The 23,079-nt window shown below is 40.0% G+C and overlaps 1 protein-coding gene across 1 annotated transcript; it reads left to right on the forward strand.

The window, feature by feature from the left end:
- LOC117302647 (spermidine synthase-like) lies at positions 1-22,542 on the forward strand. Its single transcript, XM_033786631.1, has 8 exons — positions 1-227; positions 5,072-5,192; positions 13,819-13,911; positions 14,871-15,024; positions 16,260-16,343; positions 17,933-18,078; positions 19,195-19,317; positions 20,592-22,542. Exons 1-8 carry the CDS (start codon positions 97-99, stop codon positions 20,658-20,660), a joined length of 921 nt encoding a protein of 306 aa, XP_033642522.1. The 5' UTR covers positions 1-96; the 3' UTR covers positions 20,661-22,542.
- The last annotated feature ends 537 nt before the right edge of the window (positions 22,543-23,079 follow it).

A 23,079-nucleotide genomic window follows, 5' to 3' on the forward strand; every position in this document is an offset into this window, starting at 1 on the left:
TGGATTTCACAGAGACGTGGTGGGCCAAGCGAACAACCCATATTATAGGTGGCTTTCTGCGAAATATACGAAACACACAAGAGGAACTCACTGGAAATGGACTGTTTGCGAGACGATTGGTTTAGTGAGTTAAGTACACTCTGGCCTGGTCAGTGCTTGTCGCTGAAAGTAAAGGAAGTCTTGTATCACGAGAAGTCCCAATATCAAGATGTTCTTGTTTTTAAAAGGTGAGATTTGTTGATGTTACATTTACTTGTTTTCCCTCCCTCAAGGTTTTTTTCTTTTTTTTTTACAATTCCGTTCTGTATAGTTTTGCTTAAAGGAACACGTTGCCTTGGATCGGTCGAGTTGGTCTTTGAAAGGCGTTCTGTAACCGTTTGTTGTAAAACGTAAATGGTTAGAAAGATATTGTAAAAGTAGAATACAATGATCTACACAAATATGCCTCGAAATTGCGTGGTTTTCTTTTTACTCTGTCGACTAACACGGTCGGCCATTTATGCGAGTCAAAATTTTGACTCCCATAAATGGCCGACCGTGATAGTTCGCGACGTAAAAGGAAAACTGTGCAATTTTGAGTGATACTTGTGTGGATCATTATATTCTACTTTTAAAACATCTTTCTAACCATATGCATTTCATAACAAACGGTTTCAAACGCTTTTAATAAACCAACTCGTCCGAACCAAGGCAACGTGTTCCTTTAACGTGTACAAAATCAGTTTAGAATATTTAAAACCCACAAAATGTATATATATAGTATTATGAAATCAGTCGTTAGTTGGCTTTCACGTTATATTGACTGTGTAACATTTTTTTTTTTTTATTGAACTGTTGACTGGATTTTGATGTCATTATTTCGCTCTGGAGTGAGTATTTTATCGTTTTTATATCAGCCCATTTTTACATAGTGGTATGTTACGAATCAAACATGGCTGCGGCCCGCAACCCGGACATTTTACGCACTACAAAACATTTGTTAATGCCATGCTTCTTCTTGCCGTTCTTGAGAATTACATGTGGAGATCTGATATGTGTCTTCATTCATGTCTTTGGAACTACGTAAAGTTACCGCGGTGAGGAACATTAATTATGGCAATCGTCGTCTTCCAAGTACGGCTGTGAGTAAATGTTCAAAGCATGGATATGTTCATATGTATGTTCCTGGACCAGATCCTCTAATTGATCTTTAAAGACGTGTTGAAGATCCCGGGTCCAGAGTCATCGGTAAGGTTTCAAGTTGCGACAAGATAAGTGAACTTGACGTCAGTAAATAAGCAAATATTCGGTGAACATCCCTCTCCCAGAAAATAACATACAACCGTCATAAGCTACTTGCTTTGAACGTTTGTTACACACGATTGAGTCCAACGTTGACGCTTAAGTCCGACATTATTTTTGAACTATTGTGTCCGACCCAATGTGTCCTGCAAACCATTGTGTCCGACCCAATTGTGTCCTACAAACCATTGTGTCCGCCCCATTGTGTCCTACAAACCATTGTGTCCGCCCCATTGTGTCCTACAAACCATTGTGTCCGACCTTTGTGTCCTACAAACCATTGTGTCCGACCCATTGTATCCTACAAACCATTGTGGCCGACCCATTGTGTCCTACAAACCATTGTGTCCGACCCATTGTGTCCTACAAACCATTGTGTCCGACCCATTGTATCCTACAAACCATTGTGTCCGACCTTTGTGTCCTACAAACCATTGTGTGCGACCCGATCTGTCCTACAAACCATTGTGTCCGACCCGATCTGTCCTACAAACTATTATGTCCGCCCAATTGTGTCCTACAAACCATTGTGTCCGACCTTTGTGTCCTACAAACCATTATGTCCGCCCAATTGTGTCCTACAAACCATTGTGTCCGCCCCATTGTGTCCTACAAACCATTGTGTCCGCCCCATTGTGTGCTACAAACCATTGTGTCCGACCCATTGTGTCATACAAACCATTGTGTCCGACCTTTGTGTCCTACAAACCATTGTGTCCGCCCCATTGTGTCCTACAAACCATTGTGTCCGACCCATTCTGTCCTGTGTCCGACCCAATGTGTCCTACAAACCATCGTGTCCGACCCAATGTGTCTTACAAACCATTGTGTCCGACCCACTCGGTCCTACAAACCATTGTGTCCACTCTTTCAAAAGAGGTATATCATCACCTCAAATTGCCTGTGAAATGCCTGTCTTCACATTGCATACGCCAGTGTTTGAACTTTGCGCTGTGGAAAGCCCAATCAATGGATGGTAAAATCGATGTCATTAAAACAAATATGTTCCTCTAACCAGACAATAGTCTAGTCAATCTATGGTTTGACCTAGACAAAATTGCAACAGATATGATTTATTTTGCAAGTATCTCCTGAAACCCTCTAAAACTACATATCCAAAAAGTAGGAAAAAGTAAGCAGGGGAAATATGCATTATTTGCATACATTAAAAATTACCGTTTTCCCCCTAAAGTACGTATGCACACCCTATACAAAGAAGAAGTTTAATTTTTATTCATGGGAATTGTCACTGCATTGTTTCTTTATATTATTAGGAGTACAAAGAAATTCAAGATGGCGGCCATTTTCGCGCCAAAATCGATTTAACGCATTTAGCTAGGGTAGAGTTTTGAGAACTAAAACGGGGCAAAGAACATTAGAGCTCCTCGCTCAATGTGTCAGTGACTACCTAAGGCGAATCCGTACAGTTTATTCCCTTGCATTCGCCACCCGACACCACACTACTGAGCATTCAAAGCCCAGTTTCTTGCAGTTTCATCTGCGGGTATCACAGTCTGTTTTGCATTTGCATCGGATCACCTTCAAATAGATTGTATAGTTATCTTACATATATGTAGACTGGTGATAAGGTTTTGGCGGGAAATTGGCGGCCATCTTGAAAAAAATAAATATTTTAGGGGAAAAACGGTAATTTTTTATTTATGCAAATTATGCATATTTCCCCTGCTTACTTTTGTTTACTTTTTGGATATGTTGTTTTTAAAAGGTTTCAGGAGACACTTGAAAAACAAAAATTATTCCTGTTGCAATTTTGTCTAGGTCAAGCCATATTTTGGCTTAGATTGACTAGATTGAGTCATGAATTACTGATAAAAATGGATCTTTCGTCGATGCAAACTTCTCATCATCAATCACGGAGCTGCGGGCAGTGACATAGATGTCCGAACAGTCACTGCCGTCACGTCCGCAATATATTGATTGCGTATCTCTACGTGAAATGAGGGTAGGTCAAGGGTGAAAAAACATGCCATTTTGTGCAGGTCTATGGCATTATTCAGTGTTAAGTGTGACGTCAGATGTTCAGGCTACCTGACGCCTAGCCTTTAGTCAAGGCGCACGCGGCACACCGTATAGCACACCCACAGCCCCAAAAATGTAACGCACGAAAAAAGAACTATCACCGCGAGCGGCGAAGCAACGCGCCTTTACCAACTCGTTTTGGGGGCCTTATGTTTTTCTTTACATTTGCCAACGATTTTGGTGGGAGAAAATGTAACGAATCTGCATCGAGCGTTCTCGCGACGTCATGCAAGTAATTGTGGCTTCTTTACTGGCCAGCAACTCACCACGCTAATGCATTATGCATTACATTTTCTCCCACCAAAATCGTTGGCAAATGTAAAGAAAAACATAAGGCCCCAAAACGAGTTGGTAAAGGCGCTTCGTGGCTTTGCCGCTCGCAGTGATAGTCTTTTTTCGTGCGTTACATGTTTGGGGTTGTGCGTGCCATCCGGTGTGCCGCGTGCGCCTTGACTAAAGGCTACCTGACGCCCAGCAAAGTAATCAGTTTGGTTTCGATACTATTTATTTTAATAGATGAGACAACAATGTTCATCAAATACAATGGTGAATTTAAGCCATTTAATCTAAGGACATTTTAAAGAAATTCTCAAAAATTCTAAGGAAATTTTGTTTAATCTAAGGGAAACATAACGTCAATCTAAGGAAATTCAATTTTGGGTAGTGGAAGCAAGTGCTCACAAAATAACAGTCAAAACCTTCTTGAATGAGTTTGGAATTCTTATGGAGTGTGCTTTAACGTCGCCAGGTCATCTAGTGATATTGGGTGATCTTAATGCGCATGTTGACGATCCACTTTGTGCTGATGTTGAACAGTTCATTGATTTATTCACTTTTTTGGGGATTGGTGCAGCATATTGTTGGGCCGACCCATGTTAAGGGTTCACACTCTTGATGTGGTTTTAACCCGGGTTGCTGACCCTTGGCTGTGTAACTTTGTGATTGATTCTTCCATGCCCTCTTATCATGCTTCGATTCATTTTGTGTCTGCATCGACCACCGCCAGTGAAAGTAGTAAAACAACATCGTGTTCTGAACAATATTGACAATGATTCACTAAAAGCTTCAATTTGTTCGTCGCTGGAGGACCTGCAAAGCAATGCTGATGTGCACCACCTCGCACTAAAACACCAATTGACAAACCCCCGGCTGATTGTGCTCTCGGTAGGCAACATGATGTTATTTTAGTAATGCTGGATTTGTCTGCCGCCTTTGACACCATTGACCATGACATTCTTGCAAAAAGATTACATGACCTCTTCGGAATTAGGAGCAAAGTCTATGACTGGCTGAATTATTGTATGCGTGGTAGAACACAAAGGGTGTCTCTAGGGTCATTGTTGTCAAGGCGGCAGACTCTTCAATTTGGAGTGCCACAAGGTTTAGTTCAGATATTTTTATACTTCATCATTTGTTAATAGTTTGAGCTCCATAAAACGCAGAACTGCAAACAAATCAATACAGAAATTTGTTTGGGTAAAACGCGTTTTTTTTTATTTTTTTTTTTTAACGCATCAGCTGAGGGAGAAATTTTACCAGGTACTGATTCAAAGGGCTATCCCCCATGACTCGGGGTCAGCATTCCACGTACAATGCCAAATTGTGTACTCATCTGAATATACGGTTAAAAAACACATAAATTATTATGTTTCCACATCACTCTTGCCAACTCGAAGTTGTAGTATAACGCCAGCATCAAAGGGAGTGACTATACGTGACAATAACTGATTTTTATTTTGTTACATTTCAGTGAAAACTACGGCAATGTCCTTATACTGGATGGAGTTATCCAGTGCACAGAGAGAGACGAGTTTAGCTACCATGAAATGATATCCCATCTACCTCTGAATTCACATCCCAACCCCCAAAAGGTAACCAATGTAACAGTCATCCTATGTCTGAAGATAAACTGTAAAAGAACGTACAATTATCTGTAATTCCACCTACTGTCTGACCATTATTATCATCCACTACAGTGTATTCATTGGTAAAGCATGCTATGCGATATGTTCATGTGGTGAAGGCATCTACACATTACACAGTCAACCCTCCTACTTTCTTTCATCCGTTCATGTTTTATAAGGGAATTAAAGGGTGTCGACGAGTTCCTTTAATGCGCCGTTTAAAACCGGCAGGGTCGTGGCCGTACGATAAAGGCCTGAGCCGGTTACAAGTCACTACTCTTTTATTCCCATTCATAAATGCCTTTTTGGTGAAAAGATGTAATAACAAATATTATTAGGAAACTCTGTAAAAATGTGTTTCCCAACGTCTAACTGTGTAAGTGTGGTGCATTTTTATGAGACAGCGAGATCGCTCAATCCTGGGAACGAGGTTGTGGGCTGACCCGCACAAACTCCTGCTGGGCCCGATTTCATGGCTCTGCTTACCGCCGAATTCTGCGCTTACGATCACGATTCCCCGCTTACGTGCAAGCACCGAATATCTGTGCTAGCCTTGTAAACGTAGAATGCCTTGTAACGCGGAGTACGCATCACAGAAGCCAAAATTCGCCGCTAACCCGTGAAATACGCTTGCCGTAAGCACAGAATTCCCACTTTCCGTAAGCGCCGATTCTGTGCTAACGGTAAGCATGCAGAGCCATGAAGCTGGGCCATGTGCCCAATTTTATAGAGCTGCTTAACAGTCGGGTTTGTGCTTAACGGGCGCACGAAGTACAGGGACAATTGAAAAAAACAAAAGATGCCTCCACAGGGACGCATATTATTTGAGAATGTGCGAAGTAAACGAGTGTATAAAATGTGCAGAAATGTTGTACAATGTACCTTCTTGAAGTTAGTGTGTAAACCTCTCAAGGGGCGCTTTGAACCATTACAAGTAATACATAACAGAAAGAGAGGTGATGATTTTTTTGTATCGTCACTCTGCATTTATTTGGCCGCCATTTTGTCAGCACCTTCTCTCTGGCTTAAAGGCAGTGGACACTCTTGGTAATTACTCAAAATAATCATTAGCATAAAACCTTTCTTGGTGACGAGTAATGGGGAGAGGTTGATGGTATAAAACATTGTGAGAAACGGCTCCCTCTGAAGTGCCATAGTTTTCGAGAAAGAAGTAATTTTCCACAAATTTGATTTCGAGACCTCAGATTTAGAATTTGAGGTCTCGAAATCAACCATCTGAACGCACACAACTTTGTGTGATAAGGGTTATTTTCTTTCATTATTGTCCTGCAACTTCGATGACCGATTGAGCTCAAATTTTCACAGGTTTGTTATTTTATGCATACATGTTGAGATACACCAACTGTAAAGGTTAGTCTTTGACAATTACCAATAGTATACACAGCCAACCCTTCTTCTGTTTGACCATTCGATATCTTCCTCCGTGGTTTTGAACGGTGAACTATGTTAACCAGGACCCGATTTCATAGAGCTGCCTAAAAAATATTGCTGAAAGACAGTGGACACTATTGGTAATTGTCAAAGACCAGTCTTCTCACTTGGTGTATCTCATCATTATACATAAAATAACAAACCTGTGAAAATTTCAGCTTAATCGGTCATCGAAGTTGCGAGATAATAATGAAAGAAAAAAACACCCTTGTCACACACAGTCGTGTGCGTTTAGATAGTTGATTTCGAGACCTCAAGTTCTAAATCTGGGGTCTCGAAATCAAATTCGTTGAAAATTACTTCTTTCTTGAAAACTATGGCATCAGAGGGAGCCGTTTCTCACAATGTTTTATACCAGCAACATCTACCCATTACTCGTCACCAAGAAAGGTTTTATGCTCATAATTATTTTGAGTAATTACCAATAGTGTCCACTGCCTTTAAGTTTGCTTTATAGCAGACACTAGCACGATACCAGTCAGTCATAATTATGTACATGTGACATAGCAGCTTGGCTGGTAAATACTGATAAGCACCATTTTGTTGGGCTTACATAAAGTTAAATAGTCTGCTTGAATTTGTGCCCTGGTTGCAAGTCTGTTTCAAAATCAATTCACGTTTGAACGAAGTAGCCTACTACTACACCGCATTGAATAACTCTAGACATTATTTATGAAGCTGTATTAAACCAGCTATAATGTTGCACTATATGCACAAAAGAGCTTTGATTTGGATTCAAATAACTCTGACCCATACCGCTTTTGTATGTCAACATTTGAATAAGTCGGTTCATGGATCCATTTATGATCGCTTAAAGGGACACGTTGGCTTCGGGTTGCGCTTTATTGGGCGTTTTTGGGCTATGAGAAGCGTTTGATGTAAAATGATTACGGTTGGAAAGATGTTAAAAAAGTAGAATATAATGATCTACACAAACATGCCTTAGAAATGCTTCGCTTTTGCTAACTTTCTCGAAACAAAACGCTCCGCCATTTATGGGGGTCAAGATTTTGACTCCCATAAATGGCCGCCAAATTCACTAGTCTTATTTCCAGTCGCAGCCTTTGAACTATACGACTGAGCAATTATTAACCATTTTACGAACCCCATTTGTATCTATCTCTTCCTCCATGGTTACCAACAACAAAAAACAGTTCATGAACAAAAATAAAAGGGCCTACGTTGAATTAACTTTTTATAAATCTATCTAAGCAGCAAGTTCTCCCGGGGCCGAGCGGCTGCCGTCCAGCGGGCCATCATCCCCCGCGGCCAGACCTCCCCAGACGCACTGAACTCCCCGTTCTTGCTCGTACGATGTAGGATTTTAGCGGGGCCAGTCTAGTAATGCGAATACTTTGTACACGAAAGAATGTCTAGTACCCGTTTTACTAATACTAATAGTGCATGTGATTCTGTAGTCGTGTGTCTCTTTTTGCCTCGGGCCTTTGCAGCAAAAAGACGAGATTATTTAATACCAACTAGCGAGTGGAGTTGGAACAAAACTACAGCTAGAGAATTCATCCTCTCATAAAACATCTGCTCAGACATGTCGGAGAGGCGTTTACCGTGTTTACCGCGTAAGTATAGTATGCAATTGCGAGTCACATATACCCCACAGTTCGTTTTTAGATACAAAATTACAGGGACTTTACTTCTCTGTCCTTTCTCTATGCTGTTTGCATGTACATGTAGAGTCACAGGGCAACAGGACAGTGGTGTCTATCTAATACTAGTCCATCGCCATAGGATAGATGTCACTTGTCTTATTTGCCAACATGATCCTTTCTTCGGGGTATACATTCATTGTTTTATAAAATAATGTTTATGTCTATTATGGGGATGTAATTCCTTGACCTTGGTCTTGGACGGTACTATTTGAGGTAGCTCCTGTTTACATTGCTCAGAATCATTTGACAGCAAAATTTACTGTGCGATGCATCTGAACAGGGAGCACATACTGCAAATGGTAGTTGGCAAGGAAAGCTAAAATAAAGTAAATACTCTTGTCCACAAAAATGAAGCTTCCATAGGCCCTTTTCGAAACCACGGCTTCGGCTTTGGATTCGGCTTCAGACTCCGTCCTCTTGTCTGAATCCCTACGCAAAGCACGCTCAGTATTGTCCAAACATCTGCGGGGCCAAGCTAGCCCGAGCTGAATCCAAAGCCAAAGCCGTGGTTTCAAAAAGGGCCATAGTCTAGAAGAACTCTTTTCAAAAATTACAAAACAAAATCAGAAACGGGGAAAAATTTTATTATTTTGTAACATTTTTGTATTGATACTTGATTGCCAGGTCACAGTGAAAGTTGGGTGGTGATGTGATTATTGAAGCTGGTATGGACAAGAAAGAGTACACGTACATCAAAGAAGTTTTCCAAGCATGGTTAGATGACAACCAGCTTCTTCGCAGGACAGGAAAACTCTGCTAATTAGGCCTGGGCGACCAGTGAAAATTACTAATCAACTAGTCGCACCTCCATCCAATAGTTGCGACTACGACACTAGTCGCGACAAATTTTTAATTATCACGATGCACTGTGGCAATGTGTGCCGCAAGCACAATATAGTCCAATTCAAGCGGAAAAGATTGAAGATTTGTGTCACTGATGTCTGACTGTGTTCTGTAAGTAAATTATGTTGTCACGAATAGTAATGAGCGACTAAATTGGTTCACCCAACAGGTAGACACAATTTTTTTTTTACTATTTTTGTAGCACGTTTAACCGGATAGTTGAAAACAATAGTCGCGACTTGACTAAGGATTCAATAGTTGGAGTCCGACACTTGTCGCCCAGGCTTACCGCTAATGGTGCAAGGATGGCTTCTACCCACAGCCGCCATCCCCCCCCCAACACCACCACCACTACTACCAACAGAAGAACTTGTAGCAAAACACAAATCCAGATTTTCCACTTCTTAAATTTAATTTCCACAATTTGGCTACAAAAATGTCTGTACAGGTGTGCATAAGACATAAGGTCAGTGCATTATTAGCATTATTGGCAAGTTCTAGAGTTTGTATGTAATCAAATAGAATCTTTGTCACAAATTTATAGGAACTTTATAAAACAATATGGTCAATTTATTGAGACATGTTTTTACAATTCACAGCAGTACACGATGTATTTGCAAACATTAATTAAATTTGTCCTTTGTCAAAGAACACTATAGTCCCATGCAGTATCCTTAGTAATAGTTGGTGTATCTCCTCAATATTTATGCATAAAATAATAAACCTGTGACAATTTGGGCTAAATTTGGCAATAAAAGCTGCAAGAAACAGTGAAAGAAAAACACCATTGCAGTATAGAAACAAGTCCTTTGACATGCCTCTCATCATGTAGACTTTATCAAGTGAGTTTTATGATCACAAATTAGTAATTACCAACATCTAAGGTATAAAGTCCCTTTAGAGAGACCAATGCCTTAAATCGAGTGATTTGGTTGTAAAATGCATTGTATGGTTAGAAAGGATGTTTTAAAAGTAGAATAGAATGATCAACACAAGTATGACTTGAAATTGGGTGGTTTTCCTTTAAAACTTTTACTTATTCGAACTTACATGGTCTGCTAGTCAACAATATGACTAGTTCTAAAACATCATTCTGACCATGCATTTCATAACAGGCATGTGGTTTGAAATCAAAATATACTTGCAAGGGTTAAGGTTAAAAAATTGAAATGGCACCGTGGTTATCAAACTTGTTGCATCTATGATCCATGTCTCTTTATGAATACAGAATAAAGATATTTCAGATAAATTAATTTGAATACAGATTGTTTATGTTTTTGCATTTTGTTGTTCTAGTGTGTTTTTTGTTACAAAATATCGAAATCTCAAATAATACAATAAATATGATTGTATAAACAATTGGCCATGTACTTCAAATTAAACTTAATCATATGTCGTTGTGATGAAAACAAACTCTGCTCACATCACATGCAATGATTTGTTGACATAAGTAATGTGCAAAACAAATAATAATAATAAGTTTAAGTATTGTCATGTGTTAATTTAGGAATAAGAATCTACTTGTTGACAACAGGAAATATTGCCATTTGTTAAACCTGTTTTGCATAAATCATGTGTACATGAAAGTTGAAACTATCTGGAAATATATCCCTGATTTTACAAACACAGTAACTAGGTACTCTATTTCCAGTACCATTCTGACACAACACATGTTGTCTGTGAAGGCTGGCTGGGTGGCAAAGTCATTTGTTGTGTACATCATGCTGCCCTGGTGTACATGTCATTCCTGTGATGTCGTGCCAACTCTAATGGTGGTCCAGAACAAGGTGCCTCAAGATCTTTTCAAATATAAACACAAACATTTTTGAAACAATTAACAAAATAAAAATTGGTTATTTGTACATGTATATGGAATATAAAACCCATGCACTTGATGTTGATTCATTAAAGTGACATTTTAGCAAATACTACCTCCCTGCAGCCGATTTGACAAAACTTTACGCAACTGCGTGAGTCCACTTGCGCAATTTTAATGGCGCAAGTTGCTCCATAAACGTTGCACAAGTGGACTTACGCAGTTGCGTAAAGTTTCGTGAAATCAGCTGCTGGTCAAAGACATGATGTTATTAGGATGTGGCTGTTCAGTGTGAAGTATTTTGGTAATGCAACGTTGGCGAAGGAGGCTGTTTACAAGTAACTACAATGAATGAAAGCTTAAATTTGTGTTTCCTTATTAAATGTTTGTTTACACATTTACTTTGTTTCCTTTTTTTTTTGGGGGGGGGGGGAGGACAGATCAAAATATCATGTAACAAAACTGGACTGCTTTGACAGTACATGTGTATATTGTTATACATGCACATGCCATTGACAGTGTGAAATAATCAGTCTCTTACTGCCAAGTTTGAGAAGCATTCATCCGGCCTTTGTTTGCAGCATGACCTGTCCTGTTGTGTTGGCATCTCCCTACAGTTGGTACAAACCCACCAGCTTGGCAAGAGCTTTGCGGAGGTGGATGATGTGGACTTGGAGGTGCCGGGTTTGATGAGGTCTCCAAGATGTTTAGGCCAAGTCCTGGCATCTGCTCACATAGTACCTTCAACAAGAAATTGAAAACCATTGATATAACTTATTATATTAGTTCTCGAAAATTTTATTTTTTATTGTTTGAAAGGTCACACTTCTTTGAAAGAATTCGGGTTGACTTGGGTACGAGTTGACTTGGGTACAATATTTTGGGTAAACTGTTAAAAATATACAAAAAACATTTCATAAATCTGTACTATTTTTAAAATGTACTTCTACAATTTTTACAAAAGCCCTCCCCTTCCCAGCCAGATAAACGACTCTTTTAATTGTAGCATCAAAGTAAATTAGGGTAAATTATGCGAAGTCATTAGTACGCTGGGCACTCGATTCAAATCCCCACCCCCATCTATGCACCAAGTGAATAGATCTACAAAATTACATGTAAACTAGTCATAGCACATGTACATTATGTACTCTCACAACTCAGTGCTGCGGCTGTCTCATGGCTGTGAATTTACGTGTCATGTCCACAATAATAACTAACAATAACATTGCATTGGGTATAAACATTCACGGTCCGTTCTCTCTCTCTCGTCGGCTAGTCCATGTCCCACTACATTATTCTTACCCTGATTGGCGAGGTGTCCTTTCCTTCTTTTTGGACGTGTCTTCAATCATCTCTTTGCGTAGAGCAATGAGCTGAATCTGTGTTTTTCGGCGATCCATTTTGACAGCAAAATGGTGTGTTTACATTTCAGTCACACAACGTCGTATGGTAGAGAACGGTATGTTACCTCGTGTTCTTCTGGTAGGTTTACCAGGCTATTGGCTACGGCGCCAGCCTAACTGCTGTGCATCGCGCATAAACGGACGATCGTTTTGACGGCTTGAAAAACGTATATATTTCGCGGGCCATGTTTTGGGGTCAGAGGTCAGTGTTTTTTTTTTTTAATTACCGTTCACTAATTACGACACATTAAATGTGTTTTATTGCAAGAACAACTCTTAATAAGTATAAGGAACACCCTCAAACGTGAAATTTTGTGAAATCTGAAGGCAACGTGTTCCTTTAACAAGTACGCCAACAAGTAAACAACACAATAACTAGATTTGGTTTGCACTGACAAAGGCGGACATGCTTGACATTACATCAATCACCTAGACTGGGCATGATTGTATTGTCAACGATTATCAACTTTTTCACAAGCCTACAAACCGTACACTTTTTCAAAACCACCTTTTTCTACATATAAAGAACCTTGAAAATGAATAGCATGCGAACCGTGTTAAATACACTTTCGGTACAGAACACAAATTAAAATTTCACCGATTTAAAAATATTTTACAGGGTTTACAGAAGGTAATGGTTTAAGACTTATCTTGAAATATTATTCCATGAAATGCTTTACTTTTTGAGAAAACATTAAAACAATATCAATTCTCGATAGCGAGAATTACAGATTTATTTTAAACACATGTCATGACACGGCGAAACGTGCGGAAACAGGGGTGGTTTTCCCCGTTATATTCTCCTGACTCCGATGACCGATTGAGCCTAAATTTTCACAGGTTTGTTATTTTATATATAAGTTGTGATACAAGAAGTGAAGTGTGAGCCTTGGACAATACTGTTTACCGAAAGTGTCCAATGGTTTTAAATAAGAGCAAATAAATTATAGAGATTAAAGAAATAATATAAGGATCAGGAACGTACAACGAGAGCGTACGGCTGACATAAACTACTCCCTCCCTAGGGAACGGTTTGTACGCCTGTCCAAGTGTAGAAAATATTGTGAACAGCTCCTAAGTTTCAGTGAGTATTAAAACCCATGAGCTACGAGACAATAATAATGGAGATATATAGTCCACAAAGTTATTTCGCTCGTCGGCTTTGCCTTCCAAGAAGGCCTTTCTCTATACCTAAACAACATTTTCACCTACATTCATATGCAGACGACCGTAAGTGCAGGCTTTGCCCAACGTCACCGAAAGCAAAGCTTACGAAGCTTACGTCACTGCACGTTTGTCCAATGAGATTATTGTATCCATTGATATCGCTGGTTCTGAAAAGCAAGTACCTGCCTTGACCTGTCTTTATTCAGGGCCACTCTGGAGCATATTATTGTTTGTTTACCTTTCAGGTCTTAGTGGTTGGTGGCGGTGATGGTGGAGTCATACGAGAGGTTGTGAAACACCCACAAGTGGAGAGTGTCACTCAGTGTGAAATCGATGAGGTAAAATTTGTACTAATATACCCAGTTTCGAGATGTGACAATTACCGGACTCCACGTCTGGGAAAAATCTTGCTTTTGTACTGCGCGAGTTTAGTCCAGCACTGCTATAAAAGCGCAAACGCGGCTCTGTGTTAAATACCATCGGTGTACATTACTTTGATGGTTCACTTTAGAAACATCTTATTCTTCGAAGCTGGTGACTGCCTTGTGTTGTGCTGTTAACCCTAAAGGGTTACTGCTGCTCTCACTTTTCAAAGCTTTATGTTCTGTTTCATTGATCATTATGCCTGTAATGGGTCTAAGATTGCACCACATAGCATCTAAAGTGCCCAGAACCCAGTCCGCAAAATCCCCCACCCTAAAACTTGTCTGGGTCCATCCTTGACGATGCTGGTCATGATTGGGATGAAACGCCGTTTGAGTATTGCGCTGCCTGACTCCAGGCAGCTCGTAGTAGTCGCGCAACCAGCAGTTCGCTGCAACTCGACTATCTCACCGCGTGGGACCATAAACGACTTCTCCACAAGTCTACTCTCGTAGCTGTCATGGCGGCGCCCATATCTTGTGGTGAACGAGTGGAGCGTATGCGACAGTATTATGAAAAAAAGTAATCACGTTTTTAATAAGTTTTTGAGGAGTAGGAATTGCAAGGAAGGTCCTTCTGAAAGCCAGAAAGGGGTTTTGGGTTGCCCGGAAAAGCACTCGTACGATAACAAAACAGGTCTCGAAGATTTATTCATGGCGGTTGGGGGGGGGGGGAGGGGGACTCACGCCCGCAACGACAGCATGCTACGTCATCCCGGAGAGCTTGGCACGCCAGAGATCTGAGACCGTGATTACTAAATATTCTTCAAATCTATTACTCGCCTAGTGGCATATCTTAAATATAAACATACAGGTTCCCAATGTTGTACTGTCACTAAAAAATCTTGGTTATTTTCTTTTCGTTTGATCTTCAGAAAGTTATAGAAGTCAGTAAGAAGTACCTCCGAACGATGTCCAGTGGATTTGAAAGTCCCAAGCTAACGCAGCACATAGGAGACGGGTTTGCGTTTATGAAACAACATCTCAACGAGTTTGACGTCATCATAACAGACTCATCAGATCAGATAGGTATACCCCCCCCCCCCCCCCCCCAATGAATACGAGGAAGTGAAGTAGTATGGCTCGGTCATTTTCCTGTCCAACCCGATTCAGAAGAAAATATAAATAAATAAAAACCATAACATCGGTTTATAAAATGGTTGTCCGTTATATGCATTGTCCGAAAGTACCACATAACCAAGTGTTTGAGGTGCGGGAATTACAGAGAAGGTATGAAAGCCAGAAAAGGGTTTTGGGTTGCCCCTCTAAAAATAACTCGTACATGTACTATAACAAACCAGGTCTCGAAGATTTATTCGCGGAGGTTATAAGGGGAGGGGTACGGGGAGGTATCGTATAGCAGTATGTAGAGCACCGGAGACTTACGCCCGCAACGACAGCATGCTACGTCATCCCGGAGAGCTTGGCACGCCAGAGATCTGAGACCGTGATTAATGCGTGCCTAAATCCCCGGTGACGTCACCCGGAGCTCTGAGTACGCCAGAGCTCGGAGGCCGCCACGCCGGATAAAGAGCGCTTTGTCCGTTTTAAACTTTTTAACAGGGATTGAAAGCCATAGTGTGAACACCTCCGGGTTAATATTTGATCCGTGTTGAGTGTGCTTGGCGCAGTTAGTGAGAGTACGTGTCTGGTGCTGACACTGTTCAGATTGTCATCGACCTATTCCATTCCTGTATACATTTTTTCAAAGGATGGTGGTTTTAATCTCAGATATTCCTCATAAATAACAACAAGTAATTGTCTTGTTTGGTTTTAGTTTTGTTTTCGTTTTCAACCATAATTATCAATGACTTCACGGTTTATGTCACTTAAAGACAGTGGACACTATTGGTATTTGTCAAAGTCTAGTCTTCTCACTTGGTGTATCTGTGAAAATTTGAGTTCAATTGGTCGTCGAAGTTGCGAGATATAATGAAAGAAAAAACACCTTTGTCACACGAAGTTGTGTGCGTTTAGATGGTTGATTTCGAGACCTCAAATTCTAAATCTGAGGTCTCGCAATCAAATTTGTGGAAAATTACTTCTTTCTCGAAAACTATGGCACTTCAGGGGGAGCCATTTCTCACAATGTTGTATACCATCAACCTCTCCCCATTTGTATGCAAACAATTATTTTGAGTAATTACCAATAGTGTCCCCTGCCTTAAAACAGAAACAGAGGAAACTTTCGTTTCAAAGTTAATTTAGAGTTCATGTTTGTGCAAATGTTGACTCAAGTATCATTATTTTAATTGTTTGGCCAGGTCCCGCAGCTGAACTGTTTGAGGATTCATACTATGTACTCTTGACAAAGGCTTTAAAACCTGGTGGAATTATTTGCACCCAAGGTAAAGTATGTTTGCAATAGTGTAGAGATTGTTTCATCATTAACAAACAAAACCACTATCAAAATACAACTGCATATTTTGTGTTGATTCTCTTAGACTTCATCTTTCGTATAAGTCTCAATTAAAGGAACATTACAGAATTGGTTTTGCTAGCAAACGAATTGCTGACATATACATGAACTGACAAACCTGTAGAAGTTTGAAATCGATCAGCCATCTGGGTCACGAGAAAATTTTGCATTGCATCGATGCCAAAATACAAATAAGTAAAACGCTCACTGAGCGATAAACTCTAAACGCGAAATTAGATTATTTATTGCTCATCTAATAATATGACATTTCAGACAGAAATATTTTAAGGGATGTTTTCTTCTATTATCATCATTAGACGGTGTAAGTTATATGTAAATCTGTGATCTTCACGATTGTTGATCCTTACTAATTCTATAACGTTCGTTGTTATTTATTTTACATCTGTGGACATCTCAGTCATCGACTATGTCTGTTCAGTAAATCATTGCATTCCAGCGATAGATGATGTATTATGTCAATGGGGCGGATGTGGTCAAATTTCATGAAACACTTTAGCAGAAAATTTCGCCTAAAAATATTCTTGTGCACAAATAAACAAAACCAGGATACCAGTCAAATGTTGAATGTGAGCTGGTAACCATATATGCGGGTATGCATTGGCTACGCGCGTGTGTGTGTTGGCTTACGGGAGCTCCGTTTTAGTAAACAGCAATGGACCCCACAAACGAATTGCTTGTTCAACGTGGACCCCACAAGGTAATTCTTTAGGAAATGGAATAGTTGAAAAACAATGACAGGACCCCATGAACCCGACCCAAAACAGAGCTGAACGGAAAAGGGATTGTGTTATGGGATGTTCTTTTTAAATACAGGGATGAAAAGTTAGAACATTAAAGTTGGGGGGGCGTGTGGGGGTGTGTGTGGGTGTGTTTCGGCAGCTCTATGATATTGGGCCCACGGTGTAGACATAACACATTGTGGTTTACATTGGATAAAGCATGCCATTTTAATCACAGTCGATCTTTTCACACTACAACAAAACTCAAGGGAATTTCCCTGGAAATAAGTTATTCCGTGGAAATAAGTAAGCGTGCTCAGGGGTAGGGATGAGGGACTTAACCCCGGGTTGAAACGTTTTTCCGTGAGACGACCGTGCATAAAGTATTCCTTGGAAATAGTACTCCCGGAAGTAAGTTACCCAATTGGGGATATTGGAACAGTTGCTGGGGTGGCAGAATAGTTAAAAAACTCCCGGGATATATCAAGAGTTTATTTTCCGGAAAATCGCTCTGTAGTGTGAAAAGGGTTTTTCGTGTCTTGACTGAGCTATCTAGCACTGATGAATAATGTTTACGACTGCAGTAGTGAAAATGTTTTCTTATGTCATATTATGTTCCATTCGACGATTGAGACAAATCTCTGTTTGTAACAGTTGGTCCTCTGACAAACATCAAGTTAATTGAACTTCTGCCAGAAGGCGGTCCAGAACTCGTTTTAAACTTGCTTATACAACTTTCCACTCATAACACTTTGATGATGCATTATAATTTCTCCAGAAGAATGTGTGTGGTTGAACTTGGAAGAGGTCAGGACGCTGCATAAGTTCTGCAAGACATTGTTTCCAGTCGTTGACTACGGTTATTGTACCATTCCTTCATATCCAAGTGGTCAAATTGGGTTCACATTGTGCAGTCTAAATCCGGTAGGTACCAAAAGTGTTGATACAGTTAGCTCCCCAACTACAACATAAAGTATGCTAAGCTGAGTATGTGTGGACGTAATTCCACATGGTGTTTTTAAACTGCCTTTTATATAATCTTATTCTCAGGTTAGGTCCACACTTTGTACTTCCGAATGGAACAGTCCGCGGTCCAGTAGATCTTGGAATACCACTCCAGTCCAATAACTAGCAGGAGTTCAGGCTATTGACCCCTTGCACGCGCATCACACGCGGCAAACTATGCCACGCTCACCATGTTGCTGGTGGGCAGTTAGGTTTACGTGTATTAACGCCGCGTCGCCTAAAATGCACATATTTATGCATGAGGTACGTCACAATTGCTAATCCAAAACGAGGCGATGGGCGCAGCCACTGCAAGTGATGGGGGACGTGTGCCCATAGCCTCATTTTGGGTAAAAGTTATGACGTCATGCATAAATATTAAGAGAGGCGTATGGTACATTCAAGATTTTTCTGCTGATGACGTCAGGTGAAATTGGTCAATAGGTTTTACAACCTTGTGATTGAAGTCACTTTTGTTGGGAGTGTTAATCCTTAAAAGAGGCTGGATGAGATTGGAAGAGTCTTATTGAAGAAGACGAGCAGAGCACTGTCTTAATGTCTCAAAAATTGGGTTCTCAAAGCCAACTCTTATTCCCCATAAATGTTCATTCTCATGGTTGTTCATGATTGTTGAGTAGCCGGGGTGATGCTAAAGGTTAAAACTACTTGTGATTGAATTCACTCTTGTAGGAAGTGTTGTTTCCGAGAAGAGCCTGGATGAGATAAATTCTATCTCAAGATTGTGTTCTCAAAGCCAACACTTCTTCCCAAAACAGATTTTATTCTCATGATTATTCACCGTAAACCTTCTACGTGTTCGATGTATTTCGTTTGTTTCATTTTCTGTTGTTCTTTAAAACCGGTATAGTTTAAAACACGCCTTTGAAAATATGGTATAGTGTCTGTCCTGTTAGTTAATGTTAACGCTTTCTATCCTGTAACAATGTGTTTTGTTTTCGGTATTAATAGGACAGACAGCAGGTCGTTTTTGTCTTTACTTTTAAGTGTTTTCGTTCTGTACTTTTCCGTCTGAAGGACACAAACTTCAGGAAACCAATTCGCAGCTGGACAAATGAAGTCAAGAAGACCCTGAATCTGAAATACTACAATAGTGACATTCACAAAGCAGCCTTTGTCCTCCCTGAATTTGCCAGAAAGGTGAGAACGAAATGTTCTTAAAGTGAATGTTATCATTGATTCAGTAATTACAGAATGAGAGTAATCCTCAGAAAGATAGAACAGGAAGAGTGATTAATATCCTTCTCCTTTTTTTTTTTTTTTAAATCTTCAACTTCTGGTAAAAATGAGGTCATACACTGTGTCCCACAACTCCTTATAGGAATAAAAGGCTTCTTGCCTTGCTTATTTTAGTGAGAAATTCCCTCTCTCTTAAAAACTGGATTACTTGTCATAATGTTTTATACTATTAACAGCTCTCCGTTGCTCGTTACCAAGTAAGTTTTTTGTGCTAATAATATTTAATTACCAAACGTTTACAGTGCCTTTAAAGAGAGTGGACACAGGACACTGTTAGTAATTGTCACAGACCAGTCTTCTCACTTGGTGTTTCTCAACATATACATAAAATAACCAACCTGTGAAAATTTGAGCTCAATCAGTTGTCGAAGTTGCGAGATAATAATGAAAGAAAAAAATACCCTTGTCGCACGAAGTTGTGTGCTTTCAGATGCTTGATTTGGAGACCTCAAATTCTAAACTTGAGGTTCGAACTCAAACTTGTGGAAAATTACTTCTTTCTCGAAAACTACGTCACTTCAGAGGGAGCCGTTTCTCACAATGTTTTATACCATCAACCTCTCCCAAATTACTCGTTACCAAGTAAGGTTTTATGCTAATAATTATTTAGAGTAAAAACCAATAGTGTCCACTGCCTTAAAACAAATTAAAATTTTCAACACCCTTGTCACACTGAACATAAGACTGTCACCAGGATTTCACAGTAATAAATATCAGGTATGTGCCAGTTGCCCTAAAGCCAACAGCTATATCATTAAACCCCATGCTGGCAAATCACAATTGAAATTCCCTTCCCTCTTTCTCTGATAAATTAAAAAAAAAAAAAAAAAAAAAAAAATGCATGCCACAAATCCCTTTTTAACATCCCGTTTAATGTTTCTCATCAGCTCCCTTGCGTAATCAACTTGGGCATCAGTTTATATCGCTCCAAAGGCTTTTTCATTCACAATATCAACCTCAACCCTCACAGGTACCCATTTATACCCTGTGTGTGTGAAGAGAAGCAATTATAGTAAAGTATCTTGCTCAAGGACACAAGTGTCACGACCGGGATTCGAACCCACACTCTGGTGACTTAGCACCAGAACTTGACCGCTCTTAACCACTCGGCCATGACACTCTAAAAGGATGTAAACTTTGTAAACTTGAATATTTTCTTTGTTTCCGACTTTTAGTTTTTGGGAAACGAAGATGACGGAGAAAATGAAAAGTCGTCCCAACAAAATGGTGATAAGCTAGATTGAGCATGGACAGACTACCAGTGAGTGGACATGATTGTTGGAACCAAATGAAGCAACGTCTTAATTATGAGAAGTACATGTAGGTTACGTGTGGTTCTGAGACGAACTCAATTTTACCAGAGGTTTCAAAAGTTCGTCAAACAGCAAGTTATAATGTTGAGGCACAAACCGGCGTATTCCTCACAATGCAAATTCAACAAAATCTGGACATTGTTGGATTTGTGTTAATTTTCTTAACTATTTTTATTTTCGTTTTATTCATTCAAACTTGATCTCATCGCGTTTTAAGATTATTTGACAGAATTATTATAGCGTTTAAATTCACGTTTGCGGGAAGTTAAATTGTGTGAAAAAGGGCATTAAAATATTCTAAACGCAGTTTTAAAATTATACAAATCATTATAATTGACATATTTTGTATTGTATTACGCAAGTAGAAACTTAGCTAATTGGTGGTTGTTTTATTCTGGTATCCTTTTTTTAATTTTTTTTTTTTAGGTTTTTAGTTTTTAACCCACGGCCCCCACATACCGAAATGGGTAGGTAGGGAGACCGTGCATGTCCCGTGCGTATTCTAACAACCACTTTGGTCCTATAGTTACATTGCTTTACTTTACGCGTGAATGAAACGAACTCTCCCACTAAAACGGGTCCCACTGTTGGAATACAAGACTTGCACATGATTGTTAATGGCCTACGGCTTCAGTCTGTCTGGTGTTTGCGGATCGTAACTTGGGGGAAGCTCGGTTCATACTCTCTCTGTCTGGTGTTTGCGTACCGTAACTTGAGTGAAGCTCGGTTCATACCGTCTCTGTCTGGTGTTTGCGTACCGTAACTGGAGTGAAGCTCGGTTCATACTCTCTCTGTCTGGTGTTTGCGTACCGTAACTTGAGTGATGCTCGGTTCATACTTTCTCTGTCTGGTGTTTGCGTACCGTAACTTGAGTGAAGCTCGGTTCATACTTTCTCTGTCTGGTGTTTGCGTACCGTAAATTGAGTGAAGCTCGGTTCATACTTTCTCTGTATGGTGTTTGCGTACCGTAACTTGAGTGAAGCTCGGTTCATACTTTCTCTGTCTGGTGTTTGCGTACCGTAACTTGAGTGAAGCTCGGTTCATACTTTCTCTGTATGGTGTTTGCGTACCGTAACTTGAGTGAAGCTCGGTTCATACCGTCTCTGTCTGGTGTTTGCGTACCGTAACTGGAGTGAAGCTCGGTTCATACTCTCTCTGTCTGGTGTTTGCGTACCGTAACTTGAGTGAAGCTCGGTTCATACTCTCTCTGTCTGGTGTTTGCGTACCGTAACTTGAGTGAAGCTCGGTTCATACTTTCTCTGTCTGGTGTTTGCGTACCGTAACTTGAGTGTACTTTCTCCGCGAATGTTCTTCCAGTGATCTACCCCTAGGCCCTCATGAGTCCCAGCATCGAAAAGATCATGGGGTGTCCGAGTATTTGCCGCCACCGCCCCTGGCTATATAATTTCCAAACCGAACTAAAAACACACCTAAGGACACGCCATTTGTAACAACTTGTCTTCTTCTTAGCGCCTCAAGAACTCCCTTGGGCGGATATGTTTTTGCGCATTTTAATGTCTTTAATTCATATTATACGAATTTTGACTTCACAATCATTTGCAACGAATCATTCGCGTCAATTGACTTGCGAAAACGGCCCTGTGACGTCAAAAATCGTACTCATTTGCATTCGCATGCAGTATGAACCGGGCTTTACAAGTGACATAATTGAACTTGGTTGAGGGTTGCTCCTATAATAAAAAAAAGTGACCCGCTCAGTTCGTTTGAATTCTACAACACTAGGCACATTTGGTAGTCAAAGACCAGTTTTCTCACTTGGTGTATCTCATCATTTACATAAAATAACGAACTTGTGAAAATTTGAACTCGATTGGTCGTCAAAGTTGCGAGATAATAATGGAAGAAAAAACACCCTTTGTCACATGAGTTTGCTTTCGAGACCTCAAAATCTTAATATGATAGTGGGAAATTACTTCTTTCCCGGAAACATATTATTATGTTGAGATACACCAAGTGAGAATACTGATCTTCGACAGTTACCGATAGTGTCCAGTGCCTTTAAATCACGTGTTAATTCACACTATAATTATACAGAATTGGTAGATCTGACAAATAGTCGCACACAGAGTTCATGTTTTGTGTGATCAACCATTATGCGTGAACAAATAAACCTGTGAAAGTTTGAGCTCAACACTGGTCATCGACGTTACGAGAAAATAGTGAAAAGAGCCCCTATTACTTTTTCTGTTTTTCAAACATCCAGTTTATTCACGCGTGATAAAAACTATTCGATTACCCATTTCTCAGAAACGAAAGCACTTTAGGCAATGAACCCTTTCGACCATTACTTACTTTAAATCATGTGTAAATCTGTGAACACTTGTGTAAT

This window comes from Asterias rubens, chromosome 18 (genome assembly GCF_902459465.1).
Source record: "Asterias rubens chromosome 18, eAstRub1.3, whole genome shotgun sequence".
Classification (NCBI taxonomy): Eukaryota; Metazoa; Echinodermata; class Asteroidea; order Forcipulatida; family Asteriidae; genus Asterias; species Asterias rubens.